The sequence below is a fragment of the Acomys russatus genome, chromosome 24, assembly GCF_903995435.1.
Source record: "Acomys russatus chromosome 24, mAcoRus1.1, whole genome shotgun sequence".
In the NCBI taxonomy this organism is placed as follows: domain Eukaryota; kingdom Metazoa; phylum Chordata; class Mammalia; order Rodentia; family Muridae; genus Acomys; species Acomys russatus.
This window is the reverse complement of record NC_067160.1, coordinates 55,181,313-55,208,887: the sequence shown is the minus strand read 5'-3', so window position 1 is coordinate 55,208,887 and position 27,575 is coordinate 55,181,313. Positions and strand designations below refer to the sequence as shown.

Here is a 27,575-nt window from a genome sequence, read left to right as displayed (position 1 = left end):
GCTTATGGGCCCGCCCTCTGGGGATGTCACTCCATTCATCCTCTACACCTCCCCTTTGGGGACTTCCCGGGAACCACCCTGCTACCACTCTGTCCCTAGCTGAGTCTCCAGAGCGCGCCTCAGAGCTCCCCTTGGTCTAAGGCTGGCCGGGATGGAGTTGTATGGCCCAGTTCAATTTCCCCCGCCTTTTTGATGTCACATCCTGTCCCAGCCTGCCTCCCAGCCGGCCACCGCCCTCCCTCCTCCCTTAACCGCGTGAGCTAGGCGCGCGGGTCCCTCGGCGCCGCCCCCACCCGCGCCCCTCACCGAGCAAACTTTTGGCATCGCTGCAGCCCGGGCGCGCTGCCGAGCTCCGCAGGGCGCGCCTCTCCGCCGAGCCCGGGCTCGCGGGGACCCGCCTGGCGCGCAGGGAAAGCAGGCACAGCCCCCGCCCCGCCAGCCCAGCCCTGCCCGAGAGTCAGTCGCGCCGGAACCGGGACCATAAATATGCAGAGCGGAGGCTCGGCGCAGCACAGTCCGCGCGCCGCTCGCCCCGGCTGCTGAGCAGGCGCCGCCGGAGCCCTAGCCGCGGCCGGATCCCTAGCCCCAAGCCCAGCCGGGAGCGCGTCCACGTCTCCGCAACCACCGACCGCCAGTAACCCAGGCCCCGCACGCCAGGACGTCGGAGCGGCCGCAAGACATGCAACCGGCCCGGAAGCTCCTCAGCCTCCTGGTCCTCCTGGTGATGGGCACCGAACTCACCCAAGTACGTGTGACCAACGCCATTTTCCTCTGCCAAGGCCACCGAGAGCCGGGCAAAGTCGGGGAGCTGTCCCCGGGGCTGGTGCTGAGGAGGGAACCCGAGTGCCGACCGGCCACGGGCTTGAGGGAGGAGTGGGTGCAGGCTGATCTAGACTGGGTTTCTGCAGCCCTGGCTCAGAGGGGCACAGCAACCCCTCTCTCAAGACCACCTCCCCACTCCTTCTGAAGTTCAGAGGGCAAACTGGGGGGCTTCGTTTCCTGCCTTTGTCGTATGGTAGGGAAGACAGAGGCAACAGCCAAGCCCCTTTGGCATTCTTGCCAGTGAAGGGACCTAACTCCTGCTTCCCAACACACCCCCCTCGGTGGCCCGTCTGTCCCTTTGGGAACAGCGCTACTCTGCGCGGTGGGCATGGTGCCACCAAGCACTGGGAGGGCAGCTGCAAGGCGCTGGGATGCATTGTCGGCTGGCTGTGGAAGATTTGAGGGTTGTGACCACACTCGGCTAGAGGCATGAGTGATGCTCTGTGTGCGTGTGGGAAGGCTGGAGATGCCCAGCGCTCATCTGTCCAAAACAATGTACCCAGCAGAGTGTGTGTCTCAGAGAGTATTCTCCATTTTAAAATTGCAGCCTCGGGAGGCTGTGAGCTCCCAGCTGGGAGGCTGCTTTGCTACTAGGATGCTCGTGCAGGCAAGGAAGAGTCTGCCAGCTTTGGGGCTGCTCAGGAGTGACATTAAAATGCCCTTTGTGCGGTGCCACTGTGCCTTGATCTGAGTTAAGACCCCCCACACACACACCCTTGGCAGTGAGAAGTCCAGGAGGTGGTTGGGCAGCCCACCTTTCGGTCCCAACCCCATGTGCCCGGACCCTCCCTGCCTCCCTCTATCCCTCTCTCAGAATAAAAAAAGGAAACAAAAGAGGGAGGAGAAACCAGAGCAGTCGGGAAACCACAGGCAGAAGACTCTGGAACAAGCATCCTTTGCTCACCTGGAAGCCCTTGCTGGCTTGGCTGGCTCTGTCCAGGACACACAGTTTACACTCAACCTGACAATGGGATTTGTTGTCCCATTTGCCCTCTGTGTCTTTTGCCCAGAGCTTCCTGGACAGCCAGCTAGTTACCCCTAGAGAGGGTCTTTGTGGAACTCTGGGAAAGGAGTTTCCTTGGTCCCTCTGGGAAAAGGGGGGTGCTGGCTGGGCATGGTGCATGGATACACACACACACACACACACACACACACACACACACACACACACGTCAAAAAGAGCCACACAGATCTTGCTTAGCAGTAGACCAGCCTTACAAAGGGCAGTGCCTTTTTTGACACATCTTGACATAGACATAGGTGGTTCTGGATGGTCTTGGAAGTGACTGTCCCCACAGTCCCTTTGGCTTAATGACTTTTCTCTTCTGACACCCCCAGGCCTCCATTGTCCAACTACAAGAAGCTTCCTCTCCCTAAATCCTCTACTTTTTTTTTTTTTTTTTTTTTTTTTTTTTTTTTTTTTAGATCTGCTGTTATGGGGCAAAAACTTTTAGTCCAACTTCAGTTAGGTTCTTTGTCTCTGTGGTTGTGTTTGCCCATCTATGCTAACCAAGACTTCACGCCTAGCAAGAGGCAGTTAGCAGAGCCCTATGCACTCAGTACCCCCATCTCTGAGCTCCAACAAGGACTCCTTTCCTGCCGGCTGCCTTCAGGACCCTGGTCAGCTCCCAAAGCCAGGAGCATTAGCTCGGTATTTAAAAGACAAAAGAAGCTTCTCTCTTTAAAAAGGAAAGTTCCCCGCCCCCCCCCCCCCCCCCCCCCCCTCCCTCCCCCCTCTCTCTCTCCTGGGGTTCCTCTGAGGAAAGACATAGGCTCTCCTGCCTCACCTCTCCAGGTAGCTCTGCCCTCCTTGGGCCAGCCTCTGAAGTCTCCTTTGTACACTCTTGCCTGGGAAATCTTGTCTTATCCATGACAGCGATGGGATTTCAGCACCAAGTCTTACGGACCAACTCTCTCAAACCATCCAACCATATTGAGTTTAGGAAGGCTCAGCTCTCTCTGCCTGGGTTCTGCGGCCAGGGGCCCCATCTGGACAGGGACAGGTGGTTCTAACTCAGTGGTGACAGCTTGAGATGTGAGGCTGGGCTACACTGAGTCAGTTGGTCCCTTAGGATAGCCATGCCTGGAAATCTTTTCCCATCCTATTGTGACAAGAAACACCACTCAAATACCGATGGACCTCAAAAAGCAATCAGCTTCCACCCCGACAGCAGGGAAAGTATTTTCCACAGCCACACTTACTTTCAGCTCTTCCAAGAGGTGGGGACCCAAAATCCCAGGGTGGTGAATGTGGACTGGCACCAGGGGCCATCTCAGCCTATAATGAGAGCAGCCTGAGGAATCTAGGCAGGCAGGTGGGGCATGGAGCACGTGCTGAGCCATCTGTTCTATCAGCAGCTGGCTCACAATGATCCACTCAATCAAATGCCAACTACTGATTGACAGCTTGCTCTATGCAAAGCTGTGGCCCTCATGAACTTTGTCCTCAGACAGAAAGCCACTTCATGTGGCTTTGTTCTGTGGTTTTCAATAGAAGGCTGACATTTGTGCTCTTTGAGGGCAGTGTCAGTGACATCATCCCAAGCCTCCCAGTGGGACACTGGATTGTTTACTTGAGTCCTGAATTGGGGGCATAACTGGGGCTCCTTGGTCTCCAGGCCCATGCACAGCCCATTCCAAGCCTTGGCTTAGAAGCATTGTCTGTGGTAGTTGGATAAGGGCTGGGAAGCTCTGGAGCAGTAACCTTGAGCCAGAGGGGTTTTTGTTCTTATTAGTCATAGTAAGCACTACCCAGGTGACCTTGTGCCAGGTCTTAACCTCTCTGAATCTGACCTTCTATCTTTTTAGAACAAGGAAGATTAAATCAGATGATTTCATGGTCTTCTCTGTCCAAGAAACCACCTATCCCATTCTTGCATCTGCTCCACTCAATAGCCCTTACTGAGCCTTTCTTGTACTCCAGCTGGTTAGATTTAACTCCTTTAGATCTGGGCATATGGTGACACATAAATCCAAAGTCCTGGTCATCGTCATCTGGGCAGTGTGCTTTGAGGGAAGATGTAAGGCTCTGCCCTGCCATTTAACACAAGAATTGTCTACACTTAGTTCCCTAACTGTGAATGGAAGAAGCTGGGAGGAGGCTGATAACCAGGGTGGGTGCTAGAGTTGTTTCTGGGTGACCCCAAGCAGGGAGATAGTGAGGAGGACATAGGAAGGAAAGGATGCTGCCGAGGCTGCTGTGGACAAAGGGCCCAGAAACCTTCTGTCCTGTACCTCGTGCTCTTCGGTGACTACTGGGGCCAGCTTCTCATTAGCCACCCCACCCAGCCCAGCATGGTTTTCCCTAACAATGCAGTGTCTCTGACACCCTCGTGAGGCTAACGCTGTAAATGTTTATAGGCCTTTCCCTCATGCCAACTATTGTTGCTGTTGTTGCTCCATTTCTGTCTTTATTGAGTGACTACTGTGAGCTTGACACCGGGCTCTGGCGTACTGTTTGTCACTGTAGGTGCTTGCAGCTATAATAAGCCTTGGCCCGCACCAGGCACCTGCCTGCACCTGGGTAGCTCTGTGAATGGGAGAGGTAAAGACAGAGCAGGTGACATTAACTTCGTCTCTCAGAATCCCAGTAAGCCTATATCAGGGGGTCCCATAGACACCTTGTCCATCCGCCTTGGCCACACAGCATGTGTGATAAGGAGGGTGACAGGGACCCAGGCAGGATGGGTCTTGTTTCCTACAGCTGTTACTTCAGAAGTCTGCACTACTCAGGTGAAGGTGATTCCTTTGAGCACAAGTGCCCAACTCCTGAGACACAGCACTCTGATACCTAGGCCTACCTTGCTGATAGAGAGGCCTGAGACCATGGAGGTGGGGCAGGGCAGAGTAAATATCTCTCTCTCTCTCTCTCTCTCTCTCTCTCTCTCTCTCTCTCTCTCACACACACACACACACACACACACACACACACACACACACACACCAAGTTGCCTCTCACTCCCACTTTAGCCTCTCGCAGTCAAGAGCTAATGGTCATCTGCCTTGGGTAGTATTTATTGTTAAAGTTAGCAGGCCCTGTAATCAGTATTAACATCACCGCGTACGGCGATACAGAACTAATTACCTGCTACACTGAATTAGATGCCCCAAAGAACTGTGTGCCTGGGCTGGCCTGTTGGGGAAAAGAGGCAGCTTGCAGCCTGGAGAGAGGACATGGGTGCTGTTTCTGTGCAGGCTGGCAGAGACCAGCAGCCATTTGGCCAGTCCCTCCTCTAGGTGACTTAGGTCATCACTACAGTCCAACAGAGGGTGAGAGATGGAAAGAAAACCCTCCCCCCTCCCGTGCCTCTTTACCCTTTTCCTGACCGGTATACATAGAATAGCCCCCCAGCGGCTCAGGGTGGTGGGAGGTCAGGCCCTGCTGAGGCCTGACACTGTCTGTGTCATCTTCCCATCGGGCATAAAAGGACTGAGCTTCTCAAACTATAATATCTCTATGACCTGCGGTTGCCCTCGTTCTTAAAATGAGGACACTGAGGCTCAGGGAGCGAGAGAAACCTTTGTAGGGGCCACAGATGCTGCCCCAGCTCTGTCTGACACCTGAAATCCAGGTGCCTGCTAAAACAGAGAAAAAATAAATAGCTCTGTGTCATCATGAAGCAGCTGAAAGAGGAGGTGCCTACTGTGTCCCCAGGTCACAGCAACCTCTGTGGCACAGAGCTGTGGGTGGCTGTCTAGCTGTGGGACAAGATGCTGACCCGGACACTTGACATTCACGAGGAAGGCAGGGAAGGAAGCTATCAAAGGGTCTGAACCCCTGGTCCAGGGTTCTGTCCTCCCACTAAGGCTCAGGGCCTCAGGTGGGTTCCCTCACCTGCAGAGACCCAAGAACATCTATCTGATAATGCATGCCGGGGCTCCTTGGCTCAGTCTTAGGGCAATGCCAGAGGTTGCATGGGAATCCAGCTCTTCCTCAGCGTTTGCTTGATGACTTGAGATCCCAGAAGTCATAATCAGAACCTAGCCATGTGGAACAGATGTCACCAATTTCCAGGTCTTTCAGTCACCCAGTCTCTGTGTGAATGTGGCTCCATCACTTGCAAGATCTGTGCAGTTTGTGCAGTGCAGGGATGATCTGGGCCTCCTCAGAGGGACCAGCACTGTCTGTGTGTGTCCCTCCCTTGTTCGAGGCTTCTCACCAAAGGGTTTTCTGCCCAGACCATCTGCTACTCTCTGCACCTGGGCTAAAGCTCGTGACCACTGCCCAGGTGACAGCTAGTAAGAGCGGCTTCTTTATAGATATGAACATAGCTATCTCTTGTTCCTCGGAGCTGACACCCCAAAATATAGATTGGTTGGTGGGGTACCACAGGAAACTAGGCTTGGTGGAGAACACCTGCTGTCCTAGCATCCAGGAGTCAGAGACTGGAAGATCCAAAGCCCAGCGGTAGCTACACAGTGAGTGTGAGGTCAGTGCGTGATACCCAAGACCTCATCTCAAAATAAAATCTGAAGCCAGGTGTGGTGGCTCATATTTGTAATCCCAGCATCTAAGAACTGAGGCAGAAGGATTGCCTTGAGTTTGAGGCCAGCCTGGGCTACTACAGAGGAAGACTTTCTAAACAAAACAAAATGTTTGATAACAGAGTGAACAATCACGGCAGGGGGAGGAGGGGAGGCCGTTGGGCAGACATGAGAGGATTCTGCCTCCTCAGCATCCCTGACTACTTGCCCCATAGTGATCTTACTTACCTACAGCAGTTCTAGCCAATCCAGTGGCCTGAGGATTTGTTCTCCTGCTCAGAGCCACCCCTAGTATACAGAATGGCTGTCCTGCAGGCTCTGAGAAGGGAACTTCCCGCTGGCTACGGGCAATGCCCACTACCCAAGGGTCAGAGAGAGAGAACACAGGTGCATTTCCCAGTGCATCTCGGGGTGCTGATTACAGCATAGCAGAACTCAAAGAAATGGGGAGAGGCTTTTCCACTAATTGTGCCTTTAGTATGTGAGTCTCTACACCCTGCTGCCTACTTAACACGCGGCTGCCCCTGTTGTGTTACGTGGGACTGCCTGGCACCTGAGTCAAGTCTCATGTGGCAGTCAGGGAGAGGGCTTGACCACTGTCCTGTGCTTATCAGTGGCACTAGGGAATCACAGGCAGGAGTTTTCTCCAAGACAGCAGAATCTTTGTTAGAGGAAGTAGATAATCTTCACAGCTCCACCTTGGCTCTGCAGCAAGAGGCCACTTTGCAGCAGAGGGGACAGGGTTCAGGGAAAGTCCCTCCTGGAGAGCAGGAGGCTGGTCTACAGCATCTGACAGCATCAGGGTCCACAGCTGGGCAGGTATGACATCCTCAGTGTCCCTCTTCTCCCTTCTGGGCACCTCCAGTCACCATGATGTCTCTAATCACACATAGTTTAATTCACATCTAGTCAGGGGCTACTGCCAGAGGAGTCCGCCAGTCCTCAGCTATGGAGACTCCTCTCTCCTGGGAAGGAGGAAATGGAGTCTTTATAGCTCCCGGAAACTGAGGTTAGCATCGAGGGAACCGTGCCTGCTGGGAGGTGCCATTCCCGGGGTTTGGCTCCAGTTCTACTGGACAGCTGATGGCACCTGGGCTGAGGCTTCCCACAGACATTAATGAAAGAAGCTAGAGAGGGCCAGAGGTGCTGTTAAAGCCCAGGGGAGCAGAATGGCGGCCAGCTCTCTGAGTGAACAGACCGCAAGCAAAGACCCTCCAAGTGAGAAACACAGAAGATCGGGCCTCAGAGGCGGACACTGTTTTAGGGACGGCTGACAGCCATGGAATCTTTTGCTAGGAGGGTGTGGCCCTTGGTCACTGGGAGATTTGAATTGTTAGAACCAGAGGGATGAAATATCAGATGTGCTCAAATCCCTAGATTGGCTTTTTTGCTACTGACAAATCCTAAACCCAGTGGCTGCAGTGTGATTCTCACGCCTGGCTGGGCTGTCCCTGGTAGGTCTGCCTTCTCACTCAGGGCCACAGAGAAGGACAGTCCCTCTCTCCCTCACTTCTCATGATACAGGCAGAGAGCAAGGACACCAAGACACTCATAGCCCCCAAAGTTTGCTCAGAGATCCCAAAAATGGCAGGTCATATACCCTTGACCCATGGGTGGTAGCCCAGAGTGCAAGGAGCCAGGCTGAGGTGGGGTGAGAGCAGCGAGCACAGCACCCATCTGTGCTCCCAGGGGCCTGTGCTTCTGGAGGACACACATGAGCTTATGTGGGTGGCGAATGGCTTGGCTACCCATGGGGCCTTTTGTGGCTGCTGGAAGAATATCCCGGGCTAAGGGCCACACCCCCATGGCAGGTAAGCAATGACATCACGGGTAGGCAGACTGGAGCAGAATCCTAACAAAACGGCAATCATTTTCCTATTCCCAGAATGTTCTGTTTGCCTCTGAGAAAGATGAAAAGGACAGAGAAGGAGAAAGAAATAGCTCCATGTGGGAACTGTCCCATTTGTCGCTCTGCGGCTGTGAGTCTCTCTCTGTCTTTCCATCACTCTGGTGCTATCCCTCTCTGTCTTCCTTTCCCTGTGTCTCAATATCTATCTCTATTTCTCCCTGTCTGTCTATCTCTGTTGGGATTTTTTTTTTCTGTCTCTATCTTAGTCCCTTATTCCAGTCTTGTGCTGGTTTCTGTTGTTCTTTTGTCTCTTTCCTCCCTCTCTCCCACCTCCCTTTCCTCTTTCTCCTTCACTTCTCCTCCTCCTCCTTTTCTTCCTCCTCCTCCTTCTCTTCTCTTTCCTCTCTCCTGTTTTTCCCAGACTATTTGAAAAGAGGCCACACAGACATTGTTATACTTCGGTGTGTCATCCAGACTTTGTCTTCTGGAATTATCCTTTGCTAGGGAACACGAAGGAGTGAGCTGGAGGCCTGCTTCCCTCCAAGTGGTCACTGCTGACGCTCACGCCATAGCAGTTTCCTGTCCTGTGGTCTCACTTGTCTGATGGTGATATGGTGCCGACGTACTGTGCATTCCTTATGGTCCTGTCATTGCCCGCAATTCCTTAGCTCACCACACACACACACACACACACACACACACTACCTGCCATGTGTTAGTCCCTGCCCCACACACACACACACACACTACCTGCCATGTGTTAGCCCCTGGCAGGAGGGACGCATCTGGACAAGTGTCCTGCCCCAGCTTATAGACTCAGCCCTCACTTTCATAGCCGAGGAACTGAGGCTATGGAGGGAGGTCAGTATCCTTGCTTCATGGTTGTTGATACAATCGTACAGACCCCAAGCCAAGACTGGTGAGGGGAGAGCGTGACAGTGGAGATCTGACGGTGTAACTCACCACAGGGGACAGAACCTCAGGCCTTCTGAGACCTAATCAGCTTCACGAGCCAGAACTGCAGAGAGCTCTGATTGATTCTCTGGGTCATCAGGATTGAGAGTCATGTAGGTCACACATTCCTGGCACTGAGGAGAATGGTGTTGAGGTATCAGTGGAGCAAGGGCACTACCATGCTTTTTGGCTCTGCTCTGGGGATGAGCCATCTCTCCACCCTGCCTGGGCCAAATGTGGTCACCTTCCAAAGCCAAGCAGTTCATATGCGAGTGGAGCTTGGGGTAGTACTCCCCTGGGCTTCTATGAGGACCCAGCAACATCCTGTATGGCAAGTTCACAGGACTGTCTGGGCACAACATGTGCTGTTTCACTGTGGTGGTTATTCAGGGGCAAATGTGGGCTAGCCCTTGCTTCAAGGGAAACTGTGTAGAAATTGTATAGACTTGAGTTTCTCTTTAGGAACACTGGCTGTTTTCTGGCACCATGGACGCTTTAATAAAATGCCTGCATTCTTCCACAATCAAGGATCACTTCTGGAAGTGCTGTGTGGCACACTCGGTCAAGTGGCCTTTACTCCAGCTCTTTCTGACGTCCTTCACAAATGCCTTAGGGACAGTAGACCCTTCAGTCAAATCTGGGGAAAGACTCTGAGCAGGACTTTGCTTTGGACCTGGAAGAGTTGGAAGGGATTAGCTTGAACCGCTCAGCTCCTCAGAGCAGCTCAGGTGAAGGTGGAGCAACATGGTGCCAAGAAGAGAAGTTAAGATACAAGTGAAGAGACTCAGGTGCAGGTGGAGAGACTCAAGTCCAGGTGGAGAGACTCAGATGCAGGTGGAGATGCTCAGGTGCAGGTAGAGGGGTTCAGGTGCAGATGGAGAGACTCAAGTGTTGGTGGGGAGACTCAAGTGCAGATGGAGAGGCTCAGGTGCAGGTAGAGATGCTCAGGTGCAGGTAGAGGGGCTCAGGTGCAGATGGAGAGGCTCAAGTGCAGGTGGAGATGTTTGAATTTGGTAAGAGAGGCTCAGGTGCAGGTGGAGTGACTCAGGTGCAAGTGGAGAGGCTCAGGTGCAGGTGTAGATACTTGAATTTGGTAAAAGAGGCTCAGGTGCAGGTGGAGAGATTCAGGTGCAGGTGGAGAGGCTCAGGTGCAGGTGGAGGGGCTTGAATTTGGTAAGAGAGGCTCAGATGCAGGTGGAGAGGTTTGGGTGCAGGTGGAGAGACTCAGGTGCAAGTGGAGAGGCTCAGGTGTAGATACTTGAATTTGGTAAGAGGCTCAGGTGCAGGTGGAGAGATTCAGGTGCAGGTGGAGAGGCTCAGGTGCAGGTGGAGAGGCTCAGGTGCAGGTGGAGAGATTCAGGTGCAGGTGGAGAGGCTCAGGTGCAGGTGGAGAGATTCAGATGCAGGTGGAGAGGCTTGGGTGCAGGTGGAGAGACTCAAGTGCAGGTGGAGAGGCTCAGGTGCTGGTGGAGAGACTCGGGTGCAGGTGGAGGGGCTCAAGCACAGGTGAAGAGACTCAAGTGCAGGTGAGAGAGGCTCAGGTGTAAATGGAGAGGCTCAAGTGCAGGTAGAGGAACTCAGGTGCAGATGGAGAGACTTAGGTGCAGGTGGACAGGCTCAGGTGCAGGTGGAAAGACTCAGGTTTAGTCAGAAACACTCAGGTGTGGGTGCAGGTGGAAAGGCCCAGGTGCAGGTGAAGAGTGGTTGAGGTGAGAGACACTCTGGTGTAGCTGCAGATGGAGAGGCTCAGGTGCAGGCAGAGAGACTTGCGTTCTGGTGAAAGAGGATCATATGTTTGTTGGGATTGAAAGGGTAATTCTGTATCAACTCTACATCTCAGTTCCAATCACACTATGAGGTCATCAGATATGTATTTCTGGTGACCAGTTTTGACAAGTATCAGTGTGGGTAGGGTTAGTCTTTTTGTCCACTTGGCTGAATGATGTCAGCTTGGTTCCCAGGGATCTTGGGAATTCAGTAGTCAGTTCCTCTCTGGCGCATTTTATGTGAATCGCACCAATTACATTGAGGCTCCTCAGTCATGTCTTAGGGGAGCCGTACACCTCTGGCTCCCCACAAAGGCTTAGAAGAGCTATAATCTGGGAGTCAAATCTCCAAGGCATGCCACAATGACCTATCCTGGAGAGGGAGGGAGACCATCCCTGGCCAGGGCTACTGAAGGCTTCCTACTTGTTCCTGGTACTATTTGAACAGACCCAGGCATCATTGTTGCAAACGCCTTGAATTACATTTCCTTGCAAAAAAAGCCCAGCTGAGTTAAGCTCCTCCAATTCAGGGTACCAATTGTGAATCCCGTGGCACGTTCTCACCCAGAGCAGAGCCAGGAGCTCTTCAGAATGATTACAGTTATACGCCTACCATAGGTTCCCCCACCCACCCACCCACCCAGAAGGGATCGCTGCTAATGGGGAACTACTTATACCTCTTCCTGGTACTTGACTGGCAGCCGCTCCAGAGAAATGTCAGAGGACACGGGGCATCACACCTCGAATCGAAGCCCAGCTCCACAGCCTGCCCAGCACAGGTTGCTGGCTGAGCCCAGCTTGTCATTTGAAAAGGTGATAATGACTGTCACCACAGCATGCCAGGTCTGTTCCTGCACCTCATAACCTAACAGCACCTCACAGAGAGGTACTTCTTATTGTTAAGCCCATTTTGCGGGTGAGAGAGCTGAGTCACAGTAAGAGTCATTAGCTGGGTCACCATCTCATGGAAGTTCCTGGCAGAACTCAGCTTGACCTCAACGTCTGTATGTAGACAGGTCACTTGAGGCCTCCCTCCAGCAGGGACATCTGCCCGTCAGACAGCAGGAAAGGTTTAACGGTGCTTGGCAATGGAGTGTGCCTAACAAAGACAAATATGGTCTTGGTGTTGCGTCTGACACAGAGCTTAGGGCTTGCTGCCCCTTGTATCTTGCATAAAAGTCAAGCCCTCTGAGATGGGCCCTTGAGTTTTGCGGCCTGGACTGTGTTGGAGGTGAAGCTGTTGATAAACACTATGCGTTCCTTACCTTTGTGTAGTGGGAAGCAAGCGTGTATGACTTGAGCAGACACAGCCATGGCCCTGACTCTGTGTGAAGTACGCAAGGCAGGGGAAATAGGGCAGAGCCTTTGCATCTCTGTGGTTGCTGAATCCAGCAGGACCACTGGGCGTGACTGGCCTGCAGTACCAGCTTTCTCTGAGAGATGGTGCCCTTCCCCAACAGTTGTAATTTGCTGGCACCAATGAATGCCACGCATTAACCAGAGAAACAACTCCAATTGACTTTTTGAGCCAGTGGGCCTCACCCAGCACTCACGCCAGGATCATCTTGGCTGTCGTTGAAGTTTTCTCTAAGCCCCAGGAAGGTGTCAGATCACTTTTGGCAGATTCCAGGAAATCGCCCTTTGTCCAGACATTTCTTCCAAACCCCTTTCCAGAAAGTCTACAATTGACCAGAGTTGGGAAAGAGTGTAAGATGTCTTTCCCTGCCCAGGGCTGAGACAACGTGGAGGAATGCGTACAGGACCCAGCTCTCCTCCCGCTGAGAGTCTGCTGCAAAGTCAAAAGCGCTATGAAGGTGTTTTGTCGCCTGTGCTGTTGTGCTAAGACTTACAGGTCTTGGTGTGCTGACGCTTGCCTTGCCCCTGAGTTGGGCCCACAGCACAAACACCAGACCCCCTTCCCCGCAACACATACACCATAGCCCACAATCATGGGTGTGGTCCCCTCTAACTCCTACTGAGCCATAAGCTTCCAGCAGCTCCTGATGGTAGGTGGGTGCAGGAGAGTGCACTGTGCACAGCCTGCACACCAGCCCCCCCTCTCTGTTCAAACCCGCTCCCACAGGCCAGGATGTTCCCCGTTAGGAATTACAACTGCCTTTTCCTTCTGAGGTAGCAGTGTCTTTCACGTAAAAGCCACCTCTTCATTCCTGCGCTGGCACTAGAGTCTCCATCAGAGCTCCTCGTCCCTGCTGAGGCTCGGGAGACACCTCAAACTGACTGGAACTCAATCTATCGGTCTGAAAAGACAAGGACCCAGCAGCAGGGGAAGAGAGTCTTGACCTCACAAGCAGGCCAGGACCTACGCGAGACCGGGCCATGAGGGTGACCAAGAGAGCTCGCTGGGGTGGGAGGGTAGTGGATGGGTGCCGTGCGAGATTTTTAAGGTTTTATTTTTAACGGTTTTGTCCGTCCTCCTGAGTGACCCTAACTCTTCGGCCAACGGGTTTGCAGACCTCGCTGCCTGCAGCCAGGGGGCGGCACGGAGCCAGAGCTCGGAGGAAAAAAATCCACCCATTTCCTGGGCAGATTGCGTCGGCCGCCGCCCGGCCTTGTCCCCGCCCCCCGGCCGCGGCCCCCGCGCACAGCCCGCGCCGCGCTCAGAACCCGGTGGCCCTTCACGGCAGCGGAGCGCGCGGGGACGCTGCAGCGGCGGGCAGCGCGGGCAGGCAGCGCGCGCCGGCCAGGGCCGCCTGGTCACCTCCCAGCGCCGGGGCGGCGCGGCGATGGCCAGGGCGCACAGAGCGGTAGAGACGGGCGGGCGGCGGCGGGCGGAGGGGGCGCGGGGACGCGGCCGGGCGCCCCTGCCCACCGTGGTGCCCGCCGCCTGAGGCTGCTCGGGGCGCGGGAGCCGGCGCCGGCGCGGCGCGGGCACAGGAGGCCACTCGAGGCGCGATGTCGGTGCCGCTGCTGAAGATCGGGGTCGTGCTAAGCACCATGGCCATGATCACCAACTGGATGTCCCAGACGCTGCCCTCGCTAGTGGGCCTCAACACCACCCGGCTCTCGGCCGCCAGCGGCGGGACGCTGGACCGCAGCACCGGCGTAAGTGCGCCCGCCTTGAGCCCTCGCGGCCCCTCCTCCCTCCTGCCTCTTCTTGGGTCGGAGCCCTGGGCTGGCCGGGCGGTGCGGCACAGGATGGGGTCACCCCGGGAGGCAGGGATGCAGGGGCCAAGGGGTCACGAGCCCACCCTCCGCCCTGCAGCCAAGCAGCACCTCAGATTGCCGCCGCCATCCGCACTCCAGCGTCTCGGGGCGAAGCTTCCTGCGCGCGGTCCCCAGGAGGGGTTTGAGGACACCTGCTTGGGTAGTAGTGGGAGGGGTTCAAAAGTCCAGAGTCCTCGGTCACTAATATTAGAAAGTCTTTCTTTGCAAAGCTTAGGAAACTGAAGCTAGGGACTTGGGGACTTAGCCAAGGTCACTCAGCAAGTAAGGGGTGGAGATGCTGCTTAAAGCATCTTTGTGGGCTAGGTCCAGCCAGGACTCGCTCGTCCTACTTTGTAAAAGGCGGACTGGAGGCGGGGGGGGGGGGGGGGGGGGGGGGGGACGGAGTGAGGCTCAAGGCCTCTTCTGATCATGTGCCCCCAAATCCCAAGGGACCCTCTCTTGCCACCACCGTTCAAAGATCTAAGTTAAGGAGGTCCACTCGGGAGGAGACCTGAGAGGAGCTGGGCGGGACCCTCTTGTCTTAAGCCACCCCTCTCTACTGGCCTCGGAAATGGAAATCGCACCTCCTTGTCATCAGCCGCCTGGGGAGGGGGAGCCATGGCTGAGGTTTGGGGTGGAGGGTCTGGGCAGGGCTGACTTCCATGGTGACTGGAACAGGCTAAGCTGAGACCACCCTTTAGTGGGGGGGGGGGCGCCACTAGAAAGCACACACACCCCCCACGGCCGCCCTAACCTTCTAAATGGGAAGGAGAGGTGAAGGAGGAGTCTCTCTTCCTCCAGTTCTGCTCCCAAGGGCTCAATGGTGTGACATCCCCCCAACCACCACACATGTACACACCTATGACTCTTGCTGGGTGTACCTCCCCTGTTGTTTCAAGTGAGTTTCCCTAGTGCAGGGAGTGATGTTCACGCCTTTAATCCCAGCACTTGAGAGACAGAGGCAGCTGGATTTCTGTGAGTTTGAGGCCAGCACAGTCTACATAGTGAGCGCCCCCCAACCCCCCCCCACCCCCGACAGCTGGAGCTACATAATAAGACCCTGCCTCAAAAACACCAAACAACAACAAAATCACAACGGGTTTCCCCCGCTAAGGACTTTGCTTCTGAGTCCTGAGCTGCTGAGGCCAGATGAGTGAAATGAAGTGTCACTCCCATAGCTTCTCTGCCTTCCTCTCCATCCCCATCTAAAAATAGCAGGGAAGTGCAGGATGCCAGGGAAGGGTTTGGAGACTAGGCAGGCTGCAGTGGCAGGAGGGTATGGGTGTGTGTGTGTGAGAGAGACAGAGACGACAGAGAAGGAGCCTTGGTGACTACTGCCCCTGCTGTGTGTCTGAAGGTCAGCATCATGGGTGGTATAGACGCCCTGCAAGGTGAAACTAGACACTCAGAGCTCCGCGTCCTTGGTGGTCTTTGGACAAACACCTCAAGACGGAGGTTGGGGGTGACCCCTACACAACACGTTTGTTGACATCCACCAAATGGCTTGTGGGTAGGAGCTGCATGGTGTTGGGAGTCCAGCATCTTAGCCAGGCTGCTTTCAGGGAGACAACACAGCTCTAGATCCTTGCTGCTCTCAGTTGTTAGGCACTGACTGGGGGGGAGCTGTTAACAATGGTGCCCATCTCCAAGCGTTAGGAAACAGCAGATCAAGGCTTGACTGCACCTTGCTTGATAAAGAGATGTCTGATGCCCTAAACTATTAGCCCCTTGGTTTTGTATATGGCCCCTCATCCAGCCTAGAGCACCTGCAGTCCCTCCCACCTCCTCACACATTAATTTGGTTAGATGTCAAAGCTCTGGGCATCCAGCGTTAAACCTGCGTTTTAAGGCAGTGTGTCTCTCTGATCTGTCTCAGCCCTCAGCACCCAGGCACAGGTCCCATTTTCATCCTCACATTCTCTCATTCTCTCCTCATTTTCTTCCCCACCTGCCCCCTCCAGGTGTTGCCCACCAACCCCGAGGAGAGCTGGCAGGTGTACAGCTCTGCCCAGGACAGTGAGGGCAGGTGTATCTGCACGGTGGTTGCCCCCCAGCAGACCATGTGTTCACGCGATGCCCGCACAAAACAGCTGAGGCAGCTACTGGAGAAGGTGAGTCTGTGCAAGGGGGGAGGGAGTGCGGGTTTGCACACACAGAGTGCTGGGTGGCGGCCGGAGGCTTGGCCCACCCCAAGGCCTTCCCTGGCTTGGCCCTACTCTAAATATTTGTGAATGAATATTTGTGAATCTACGCCAGATGACTGTGTGGATAGCAGGATGGATGGCTCTGGTGAGGAGATTAATGTACCTGCTTCCTGGGCTCCCGAGGCTCCATGAGGGAGCATCCTGCTAAAGGCAGAAGGGTGGCTCTCCTTCGCCGCCTGCCCTTTCCCCCTCTGAGCAATGTTTAGGGTCTGGTCCAAAGGGCCCAGCTAGTGCTGCCAGGGAAACAGTGGAATTCAGGAGCCTGTCACCCAGACTTTAATGGGGATGCCTCTGCTCCACTGCTGAGTGGTCACACCTGGTGATTCTCTCCCACCATGGATGCTTCCTAACATGCGGGCAAGCAATGTGTAGAACCATGCATGCATTTTGTTTTGGTTTGTTTTTCCGAGACAGGGTTTCTCTCTGTGTAGCCTTGGCTGACCTGGACTGGCTTTGTAGACCAGGCTGGCCTTGAACTCAGAGAGAACCTCGTGCCTCTGCTTCCTAGAGTGATGGGATTACAGGCGTGTGCCACCATGCCCAGCCCACACATACATTTTGAGTCTTGTTTCTCTTTTCATTGTCACGAGACCGGAGTAGAGTAGAGCTGGTGGCACTGGTCACTCCTCCAATTGATGTCCCCAGGCCACACAGCTGATTAGAAAGGGAGCTAGTATGAATCTTGGACCAGCTACCTTCCTGTTTAGCTTCTTTCTCTTATCAAGAATGCCTAAGGCTGTCCCCAGGGGCCCTAGATTCTGCAGCTGACTTAACTACTACAGGTCCCTGGGGTGCTACCATGGGGAGAAGGAAAAATGAGGGGCTTTTCCATCCTCCCACTCTCCCTCCCCGCCCCAAGAAAAGATGCCTCCAAGGCATGGACCCATCCCACTCAGAGACACTGGAGTCACATGTCACACATAAACACACACACACACACACACACACACACACACACACACACACACACACACACCAGGAAAGCTAGAACTTGCCCTACTGATTGGCCTTGGACTTTTAAAGTCCCCAGTGGTATGAGATCTATAGGGTGAGGGGTCCTTTGTAACTTGAAGACAAGCACTGGGGACAGACGTCACCTTTGAGATGTGGCTTTGGGAGCCCAGCTTAACAGCCTGCCGGGACCTGGCCTCCTGGAGCTGGGCTGCTGCTGGACTCCCACAGCCTTGACTCAGCTGCAGAGGCAGGGAACAGTCCGAGGACTGGGGTGGACTCCCAAGTTGCCACCAGTCTCTCTCTGGAAGAGACCTAAGGCCTTATTTCCATCGTGTTTCCTGTGGGGCTGCCTCACCCTAAAGGAGTAGAGTGTGTGTATTGGTTTCTTGGCCTGTTTTGCCACCTTTAGCCACCAGAGTAAATCATTTGAAAAGAGTTCAAGTAAAATATATTTAACAGATCCCGTGGACATTTATTTACACCAAACTAGACAGGAGCCTAATTGAGCCTTTAATTATTCAGAACTGTAGCAAAGGGGTGGGGCTGCGGGGGGGGGGGGGGGCCTGAGGCCCAAACCGAGGGGCCCTGGGAGAAGGGCAAAGCTGGGAAATGGTTCGGAAAGCTCTAGGGGCCCCTGAGAATGAAGCCGTGCAGCTCTCCTCTCTGCCTATGCAGGCCACAGTTTTGCTGCTTAAAAATTTAAAGCCCCATTTCATGCCGCGCAGGCTCTATTTTGGGAGGGCCTGAGCACTGGCTGGAAGAGAGGCCCTTCATTTACTGCGGCCTGCCAGCATTGCTGAGACAAGGCTGCTCCGCCTTTGTGCTCCAGGGCTGGGCGAAGCCAACATGCCTCCTTTCTCTTCTACTTTGCTTTTTCCCTGCCTGTGGGGCGGGGCCAGGCCTGGCACAGACAGCACCTGCCATCTTGGACAGCAGCCGAGGAAATTCTGGGTCCTTTGCCCTCTGGGACTGGTTCTGTGTTGCTACCGTCTGACTTTGTGTTAGACCTGGCCCTAGAGGCTCCGGTTTGATCCAGCTTGAGTCCTTGTTGAAGACTGGGTATCAGCATGCTCTCTCCAGGGTCTGGTGGCAGAGGAGGGAAGGAGGTTGGCACAAGGATGGGACTGTGTCCTCTGAAGAAAACAGAGGCTTAATAGTCCTAGACCTTGAACTGGCTGTGTGATGGGGCCAAGTTTCTTGACTTCTCTGAGCTGGAGCTGGCATATATGTGCCGGGACCCAGAACCGTTCGTCCCCCACACTTCACCCCACCCCAACTCCGCCACCCTGTGCCGGGTGGGGTCTCATGATGATCGAGTAAGATAAATAACACAGCTGGAAAATAACACAGCTGGCTCAGTGCCTACAAGGGTGCTAAACACTAGCAATCAGTCATTCCTAGGCGGGGACAGGTGTGTGGCTGTGGGGTACAGTCCCCTCCCCCACTTTGAGGCAACTGCTGCCACAGTGGCTAAGAGTATCCCATGACCTTGTGACCTTGAATGTGCTGGTTGGCTTCCGGGGACACTCGTGGAAGTAGACGGGCTGTGTGGAAGCACATATTGCCAGAGGGTTAATATCGATGTCACCCAATGTCTCTTATGGAAGATGTAGCTGAGTGGTTGGCTGGCAAGTGGGGAGTGGGGGGGGGTCAGACTTCTGTTTGTCTTAAAGCAGCCAAATTGTTTGGCATCTTTCAGTTCTGTTGCTGTTGTTGTCGTCATCGTCGTTGTTTTTAATGTAAAGGCTAATCTTTACATTTTAACGTTCAGTAAAGCATTGGTCCCTGGTAGGGAGGACACAGGTAACCTCCCACCCACACTGTGTGTGGACTTGTGTTGGGCTGAGCCCTTCCCACACCAAAACCCCGCCCACTATTTGACTTGCTGACATTTGAGCTCTGTTCTTGGTGGTGGTGTCAAATCTCCAAGGAAGGGACTGAGAAGAGAGGCTTTGGGCAGAGATGGCCATGCTGGTCTTCCCCTGGCCTTCCCATGGTGCCAGTAAAGGTGGAATGGTTCCCAAGTAGGTTCACAGTGTCCTTTGTATGAGGTCACCCCCGGAACACTCCTTGGAGGCAGCGACAATTGGGCTATGGACAAGAGAAAACTAGACATACACACACACACACACACACACACACACACAAGGATCACTATGGCCATTCAGAGGGGATCAGGCCGCCAGAGAGGCCGTCCACCAAGAGCAGCTCGATTCCCCTCAGACCATCTAAGAGAAGCGGGCAGAGTCTCAGTCAGCCCCGTGCAAGGCCATTCCGTACATTGAAATGTGAAGGTGAACACGTGTTTTGCTAAAAAAAATAAAAAATAATAAAAAAAATTTAAAAATCCCCTATGGTTTCAAGTGCTGAGGTGAGTGATTGGCCAGTGAGCTTCTCGTCAGTCACACTGCTTACTGGTCTGAAAGGTTTGTAGTGGGAGATGGGAACCGGCCATCACTGTTCTGACCACTGAACAGCAAGGCCAAGCCTCCTACCCCCCAAGGACTCGGTTCCCAGAAGGGAGTCTTTTTCAAATTCAGAAAGAGAAAAGCATCAGCAAGAAGGCCTGCCATTCAGGATGCACCTTTCTTGCTAGTAATTGGATTAGATGCTGAGAAAATGACCCAACCCACTGCGGCATCCTCAGCGCCTTGGTGCCCCTCCCCCCACCCCCCTCGCCCCTAGTGAGCATAGATTCTCACATAAGCCATAGCCAGTTTCCTGAAAATGAAATGTGCTGGCAGGTGGCCGCACCAAAACTGTTTTTCTTTGACACTCTCTGGGATCGTGCTGAATAATAGAGTCCCATCTTGAGGCTACACTCCATCCAACAATGCCCGTAAGGATGTAAAACAGCGATTCTTCATTTGCTGGGTGATTGATTCCTGACTCTGCGTTCTGAATGTGCGTGTTTGCCGAGCAGTCATCTGCCTATGATATTGTGGTGGGTGATGGATGGCGTGTGCGGTGGGGGAAAGGCTCGGCACAGAGCCTAGAGTTTCCTTCCAGACTTAGAGCACCAAGGCTGTCCACAAGGACACTCCCAGGAGGTGTCAGGGGAAAGGGAATTTGCGCACATGAGGCTGGCCTGGAACCGCTCTGGGTGTGCACTTGCCTAATGAAGTCAATCGCTCCCCAACACAGAATGGAGGCACAAGCCCCACCCTTAAACATAAAGAGAAAATGGCCCTAGCCCTGTGCCTGCAGCCACTCAAGGCTCCTACCCTGCCCTGTGTACCCTCAGGTTAGAGTTCTGCTGGAAGGGGGCCAGAGGGAATGTTTACCCAGCCAATTTGCAGTGTTTGGGGAGGTCGCGGGTCCTAATGCTCTGCTGCTGGTGATTAGCTGGTAAATCAGCCTTGGGCCACTTCTGCCTCCAGGAATGGTGCCGTGGGAAAGGTCAGCCTGGCTGCTGCTGAGCAGACAAATGAAACCGACCCCTCCCCCCACATCTGCTCTCTAGCTCTCGCCTTGAACCTGTTACCCTTTTGACAGGTGCAAAACATGTCTCAATCCATAGAAGTCTTGGACAGGCGGACTCAGAGGGACCTACAGTATGTGGAGAAGATGGAGAACCAAATGAAAGGACTGGAGTCCAAGTTCAAGCAGGTGGAAGAGAGCCATAAGCAACACCTAGCCAGGCAGTTCAAGGTATGTGCGGCCCTCTCGGCGGCGGCGGCGGGGGCTTTAATCCTCTTCCTCCCTTCGTCCTCCTCCTCTTCTTCTTCTTCTTCCCTTTTCCTTTTCCTCCTCTCGCTTCCTGTTCCTCCTCTACCCCTTCCCTCCCCCGACATACTTTCTCCCCCTCCCCCAAGTCAGGATGTCTTTTCTCTTAGGACCTCTCTTTCCCTGGGGCCTGGAAAACTTGTAGCAAGAATTGTTCTCTGCCTTGCAAAGCTCTGACCCTCTGGGAGTAGAGAGCCCCGCCCACCCCACCCCCCACTCTGTCCACTGAAGGGGGTAGAGCATGATCAACCCCTTCATCACACACTGGCCCCTCTTTCCTTCCCTCATCAGACTGTAGGAAACGGGGTGAGGGGGGTTCCTCAGGTCCCTTGCTCCTCTGGCTAAGGCGAGTCAGCTGGGTAGGGCATCATTGGAGGGGTGCGGGGGGGATGGGGGGGTCCTCAGCATTCCACAGCTGCTGCAGGTAAACCACATTAGCCAAGGATTAGCTTAATTGATTAGAGCCATTCCCGGGTCCCATATCACTCAGGGCAGTTTTTTCTGCTTCTGACCTAATTTAGCCGTGACAAGGCACACTGTGGATGCAGCTGCGTTAAGTGTTCTGTGTCTCCAGGTGACCCTGGCCATTAAAACCTCACTCCCTCTGACCTGAAATTATATATACATATGTACAAGTATGTATATATACAAGTCTCTTCGCTAGGACTGGGCTGGGAATTATCTGCCACCTTAATTAAGGTGTCCATGCATGTTAATTAGGAATCAGGCACAGATGTAAATGAACAGGTCAGATTACACAGCCGCTTGGCTGGAAACTGCTGAGCGCTTCTCGGTCCTCCCTTCCTTTTATGCTAATGTTATCCTTTGATGCACTCCCTACGTGAAGCAGGAACTAATTCTCCTTTTAAAAGCGGTACATTAGGTAGGCAAAATGGCAAGCTAATGAAGTTATAAATCTATATTATAAATAAAATAACAGCGGACGGATCTCATTCAGGGATAAGCCAGCGATTCTTGTCCCAGGCAGGGGAACAGTGTGCCTTTTTTCTGAGGTAACCATCATGACTTACTGGGGAGGGAGAGATTTTGACCTTAGAGAAAAAAAAAAAAAAGAGTTTGTGTCTCTCCTTGCCAGGGTCTGCCCTCCTGTGCTCAGCAGACAGCGAGGACAGCAGTGTCTTCAGTGACATGAGGTAGCTCCCTTTGGAGTGTATCATCCACAGAGCACCCTCTGAGTTCCAAAGTTGGGGACCCCAAGACTCTGACGGCAAGAGCAACCCCTTGCCTTTTGCACTGTAGCCACTGACTGCCAGAAGGAGTTTGAGCAGAACCCGTGAGGGAGTCCCATCACCATCTGAGTAACTGGTTTTTACGATGATTAAAATGTGATTTTTCTTAAGTGACCATGCAACTAATGTGTCTTTTAATGGCTGTTTGAGGCAGGCTAGTGAGCTAGCTTTTCAACGGTGTTTCATTTTCTTGCTTGCAGGGCTAACTTAAGAGTTTTTTCAATGCGCCAGTGACTGAAGAAGCAGTCCCCCATGTAACCATGAGAGAGCCAGAGAGCTTTTTGCACCATGCATTTTTACGATTCTTTTCCAATCCTTAGCACCATTTCACTAAGGAACCTTGAATCCACCCAGGACCCTTCCTTTTGCATGCGACTTTAGATGCATCCCATGAATAGTTTGAACCCTTGTCAATGCACTTTTTGAAAAAGAAGGAGAAAAAAAAAAAAAAAAAAAAAAGAAAGAAAAGAAAAAAAAAAAAAAGAAACCACAGACTTTGTGTATGTGACCTAAAGCATGTAACCTTAAGATGTTGCATTCTCGACTGACAAATAAAGAGCTTTCCCAAATATGTTGGTGTTCTGAGGACTGTTTAATACGCTCTCCTGACTCGCTGGGGCCAGATAACTGGTGGATTGCTAAGATGGGAGTGTCCACACCTCCCCTCTCATAGGGAGAAGCCAGGCCAAGGCAGGGTGTTTCGAGTTTTTGCATGCATCGCACTGAACCAGCTTATTTTAACCTTGCAGGCAATAAAAGCGAAAATGGATGAACTTAGGCCTTTGATTCCTGTGTTGGAAGAGTACAAGGCCGATGCCAAATTGGTATTGCAGTTTAAGGAGGAGGCCCAGAATCTGACGTCAGTGCTTAACGAACTGCAAGAGGAAATTGGCGCCTATGACTACGATGAACTTCAGAGCAGAGTGTCCAATCTTGAAGAAAGGCTCCGTGCATGCATGCAAAAACTAGGTAGGCCCAGCACCCTGCAGGTGTGGCACTGCCTGGCCCGACTCTGCCACACACGCAGGTGTAGGGAGTGGTGCTGAAGCCACGCTGCCTGCCTGGCCTCAGCAGGTGATGACTACATCAGGGCTTCCGGGTAGGGCCACCCAGAGAGATAGCAACAGAAGAGCAGGCGACACCCACCCCAGGGCATCGCCCATGTGCAAGCCCCATCCCAAGGCCAGTGCTGGACCCCACTGAATCTCACATTTAGAAGAAGAAGAAGAAGAAGAAAAAAAAAAAAAAAAAGATGACATTAGAGGCCGTATACTGCCAGATGGGTGCGTGTGTGTGTGTGCGTGCGCACAGGCGTGAGTGCTTAATATGTATGTATGTGGTCCAGGCAAGTTGTTTTTAGGATAAATCTAAAAGGGCTGGAAACACATCTCCAATCAGGGTGAAAAAAGGACTGATAAGACATCTTGAGACAATGCATTAGATTTAGTTGGAATTTAAAAGGGGGTACAGTGGCAGCGGGTTATAGACAGAGCAAGTGGGGCCCTCAGTCGCCTGGGCAAAGTGGACTGGACCATCTTCCCCAACAGTCCTGAGGTAGGGGGCATCTGGGTTCTCATGCGTGACTGATTACCAGTAGGTGGCTTTGGCCAAACTGCATATGTGGGTGTTCAGGGTCATTTTAAAATCATACATACCGTATTCCAATGGCGACTTCAGCATTCCCCCCATAGAGCCTGACCATCTGTTTTTATGCCATGTTCTTGTTAGGGTGACTTTGCCGCAGGACTTTTGGGGTTCCATCTGATGCTCTGACTCGGTTCCCCTTCATCCATGCCTTGAACATTTAAAACACCCCAAAGAACAAATACCTTCTGAAAGCTTTGGCATGAGCCAAATAAATGGCTCTGCAATTAAGTACTTGGCAGAGCAAGCACAAGGTCCTGAGTTCAATACCCGGAACTCAACGCAAAAAGAACCCTAGTGCTAGGGAGGGGAAGCTGGCCAGGCAAGGTGCTTACTTGGGAGTAATATGGTGAGAGAGACACTGTCAAGGTGGGCAGGCTCCTGGGAAATGCTAGCTAAGGCAGTCTTCTGGCCACCACAGGAGCTCACACGTACGCGTGTGCACCTGCACAGACCAACCAGGCAAGTACAAATCCTCGGTGTTAGGTGACCAGAAACGAAAGTATGCACTAGAAAGTAATCTCCCAGCTTCCGGGTGATTCCAAGTGCCTGCTTGTGCCTTGTCCCCAGCAAAAGTATAACATTTGGGGCTCCCAGGCCTGATGAGCTAGGAAACTGAGGCGGGCACTGGGGACTAATTGTTTTAAAGAGACACTTGCAGGGCCACCAAGGAATCGCCTCCCCTGTATACTCTTTTGGTGCCTCGTGAAACCCATGAGCCGTTGTGGCAGGGGCTGGCAGCTTCAGGCAGCCCATGAGTGGGTCCGGATGGCTGCCTCCTCCATTGCCTGCACGTTTATTCTAGGGGTGCCTAGAGTGTCAGGCAGAGGGACAGGCTAAGGTCCCCTGCGTTCTTCCCTTGGCTTTCCAACACAGCCTCTCTCCCAGCCAAGCGCTTAAAGGGTCTGTCTTCCCAGTCTCTGAAGAACCCAGAGGCTGAGTTTGTTATTTCTTACCCCCCCCCCCAAAGCCCCCTGCCGGTGACCGGGCTGGGTGTCATACGTAGGAGAAACCCAAAGAATCCAGATGGAGACCGTGGTGGGACATTACCGAGGCCGCCAAGCTAATGGGCCTTTGGGAGAGGGGGGCAGCCCACACAGCTCTCCCTCCAGGTTACCCGAGCCAAGCCAGACTTCCCATCTGTCCTTGGCCTATTTTTAGCAGTTGCGTGAATTTACCTTATGGCTAGGATCTTGGGGCCCTCACGCAGCTGCCCTTGGGCTGTTAAGACACACGTGATCTGGGAAGGAAGAGAGAAGAAAAAGGCCGCCTAATCCCACCCTAGGGTACACCAGCAAGGTCACCTGAGCGTGTGACTCTTACCTAAGAGGGCCTTCAGTAGCCATGTGCTTGAAGAGAGACAGCAGGTAGGGGTGGGGCAGGGGGCTCTGAGCCCCAGTCCAGGCAGCCCTGGGGTGCCCAGCTATACAATGGCTAATGTAACAAGAGCCACTCAACAGCTGGAGCCCTTGCCAGGTCTTTGCCGCCTTCCATTTGCGCTGTCTTCAAAGGTCCAGAGAGTCCTTGGGGCCTAGGGTCACTCACTATGAGAATCTGTGGATGGTGTTTATGTCAACCAGCTCTGCTCCGCCTGGCTTAGAGGAGCTGGGGGTGGGATAGATCAGTAAGCAGGTGGGTAGGTGAGCAAAAGCGGGGGGCAGGGGGAGATAAGTGGAAGGACAGAGGGACAGAGGGAGGCATAGCTGACGACAGATGGATAGACAGGATTGGTCAATGACTGGATGATAGACGGGTAGATAAACAGCTGATAGAAATAGGCGGCAGATGGTTGGGTTCAGCATCTGTCCCAGGCCTCCTCAGCCCAGGAATGGAAGGACTAATATCCTATGGGTGCTTAATTCAGTCTTTGCTTTAGCCTGTAGAGAGGCATCACCCACCTCTCCCCCAGCCTCCCCAGCAGCCCGATGGCAGGATGGCAATGCCCAGGGTGCAGCCTCTGGCTGTGGGCAGCACTCACCGCTGGCCCAGTGCGTGGGACCCTGCAGGTGTGGGTAAGTAGCTGAGTGCTACTCCTTAAGCCCACAAGCCCCAGGCTGCGTGGCGTGCCCGAATCTGGGGGTGTTTGGACACGTCCATGGGGGAATGAGGGAAGTAAGGGCTCCCTGCGTCTCTCAAAGTTTCTTATCAGAGCTGTTCTGGTTGTCTCTTTCCTTCAAGTCAGTCGCTGACAATCTCTGGCCTGCACACATGCAGAAATCACAATTCAAGGACCAGAGTTCTAGCTGCTTCTGGTTCATCTTGATGGAGTGGCATGCTCTTCTGAGTGGCCCAGCCGGGACCTGGGATTTGAAATGTCTTCCCTCTGGACTTAACACAGAGCTTAGGCATAACATGTCTTGGACCTTTTCTGAAAGTACAATCCCCTGGAATGAGTCTTGTCCCCAGACAGGAGAGAGGCAGTGCTACCTAGATCCCTGGTGGCCACTAAGAGGATGCTGCAAGGTCAGATCCCGGTAGCTAACCTGAGTAAGGCCAGAACCTGGGCCCCAGCACAGGCTGCTCAATGCAGCTGCTCCCCAGACTTAGTCATACCGCAGACTTCCTTGGTCCTTGTTACCATTGAAGGTGGCTTAAGTGACTTCCCTGTCATATCATTCTGGCACTATGACAAGGGCTCCCTGGTGGGATTTTTTTTTCTGCAGGTGGGTTGGAAGACCCCAAACAGCTAGGGCCAACCGAGAGGCAGAGTGTGGTTTTTGCTTTACTGAGGATATTATCATAGTTAAGCTTAAGCCTCCTGCTCACGAGTCGCCTGCCAGCCAGGTGAGGAGCTGTCCACCCAGTGTCCATGCTAGTAGGATTCTAACTGCTGGCCCCTGCCCTGGTGGGTTACACTAGCTGCCATGCTGTGCTGGGCCGTGAGCTCTATACACTCTTCAAGGAAAGAGACACCTCCCCAGCACTTGAGGAGCCACAGTCACCTGGCTGAGCTTGACCTTCGCTAGCAGGGGCAGTGGGCATAGTGGCCCACAGAGCTGCGTGATCACTCAGATAGGAGAGTTAAGGCTGATTTGACAGTGGGAGCCCGAGGGGACAAGGGCCCAGGAGTCCTGCAGCCTACAGCACCTACTGGACCAGGCCTGTTACTCCGTTGCTTCTAAAGTGTTGTCCACTAGAGGCCTGGCCTTTCCTAGCTAGGGCAAGAGTAGAAGAGTAACTTTAGGAGAATGCTCATAGGCCTGCTGTGAACTGTGGATCCAAACCTGGGCCTGCATTGAGGCAATGTCATCTGCATCTTGGCGTTGGTTCCCAGCCTGGAGACTTCTTTCCACATGGCTCTTCTCTATGCTGAGAATAGAGGCCAGGGCCAAGACCTGTTTGAGGCCACGGACCTTCTCACCCAGCTCTGCCTCCCAGATAGGACTATTCCGGCTCAAGCCTTGAGATGGTCCAGGCTGCCCTCAGTCTAGCCTCCTCCCAGGAAGGGCACAAGGCACACGGGTTGTCTACCTTCCAGCTTGGCCAGGCTTCTCCATCCCAAGACCCTCCCACCTGGGCATCATCCTTCCTGCGGGCCTCTTCCTAAGGCCCTGGGGCTTTCTAACACCCCCACATCTATCCTGAGCGTGTGACTGAGAAGGGGCACTTTCTAGAACGGGGTGTGCCAAGATAACTGCCAAGCCTCTGCCATGGACTCTTTTAGATTCTGTCAGTCCAAGAGGTCTTGGCAGAACTAGCGTGGACACAGAACCAAAAATAACTCCCTGACTCAAGGAGGGCAGGCAGCCTCCAGCGC

The 27,575-nt window shown here is 53.6% G+C and overlaps 1 protein-coding gene across 3 annotated transcripts in view; it reads left to right on the top strand.

Annotated features, from left to right (window-relative positions):
* The first annotated feature begins 450 nt into the window (after positions 1-450).
* The window catches only part of Olfm1 (olfactomedin 1), a 38,259-nt gene continuing 11,134 nt past the window's right edge, over positions 451-27,575 (top strand). Inside the window, exons 1-4 of one of the 3 annotated variants that reach the window (XM_051167009.1) lie at positions 451-745; positions 16,002-16,151; positions 20,694-20,849; positions 22,924-23,143. In XM_051167009.1, coding sequence (XP_051022966.1) covers positions 680-745; positions 16,002-16,151; positions 20,694-20,849; positions 22,924-23,143 — 592 coding nt within the window. In that variant the 5' untranslated portion in view covers positions 451-679. Of the gene's footprint in view, positions 746-13,726; positions 13,939-16,001; positions 16,152-20,693; positions 20,850-22,374; positions 22,746-22,923; positions 23,144-27,575 lie in introns of those variants that run through there. The other 2 variants (XM_051167008.1, XM_051167010.1) reach the window with 2 other exon arrangements.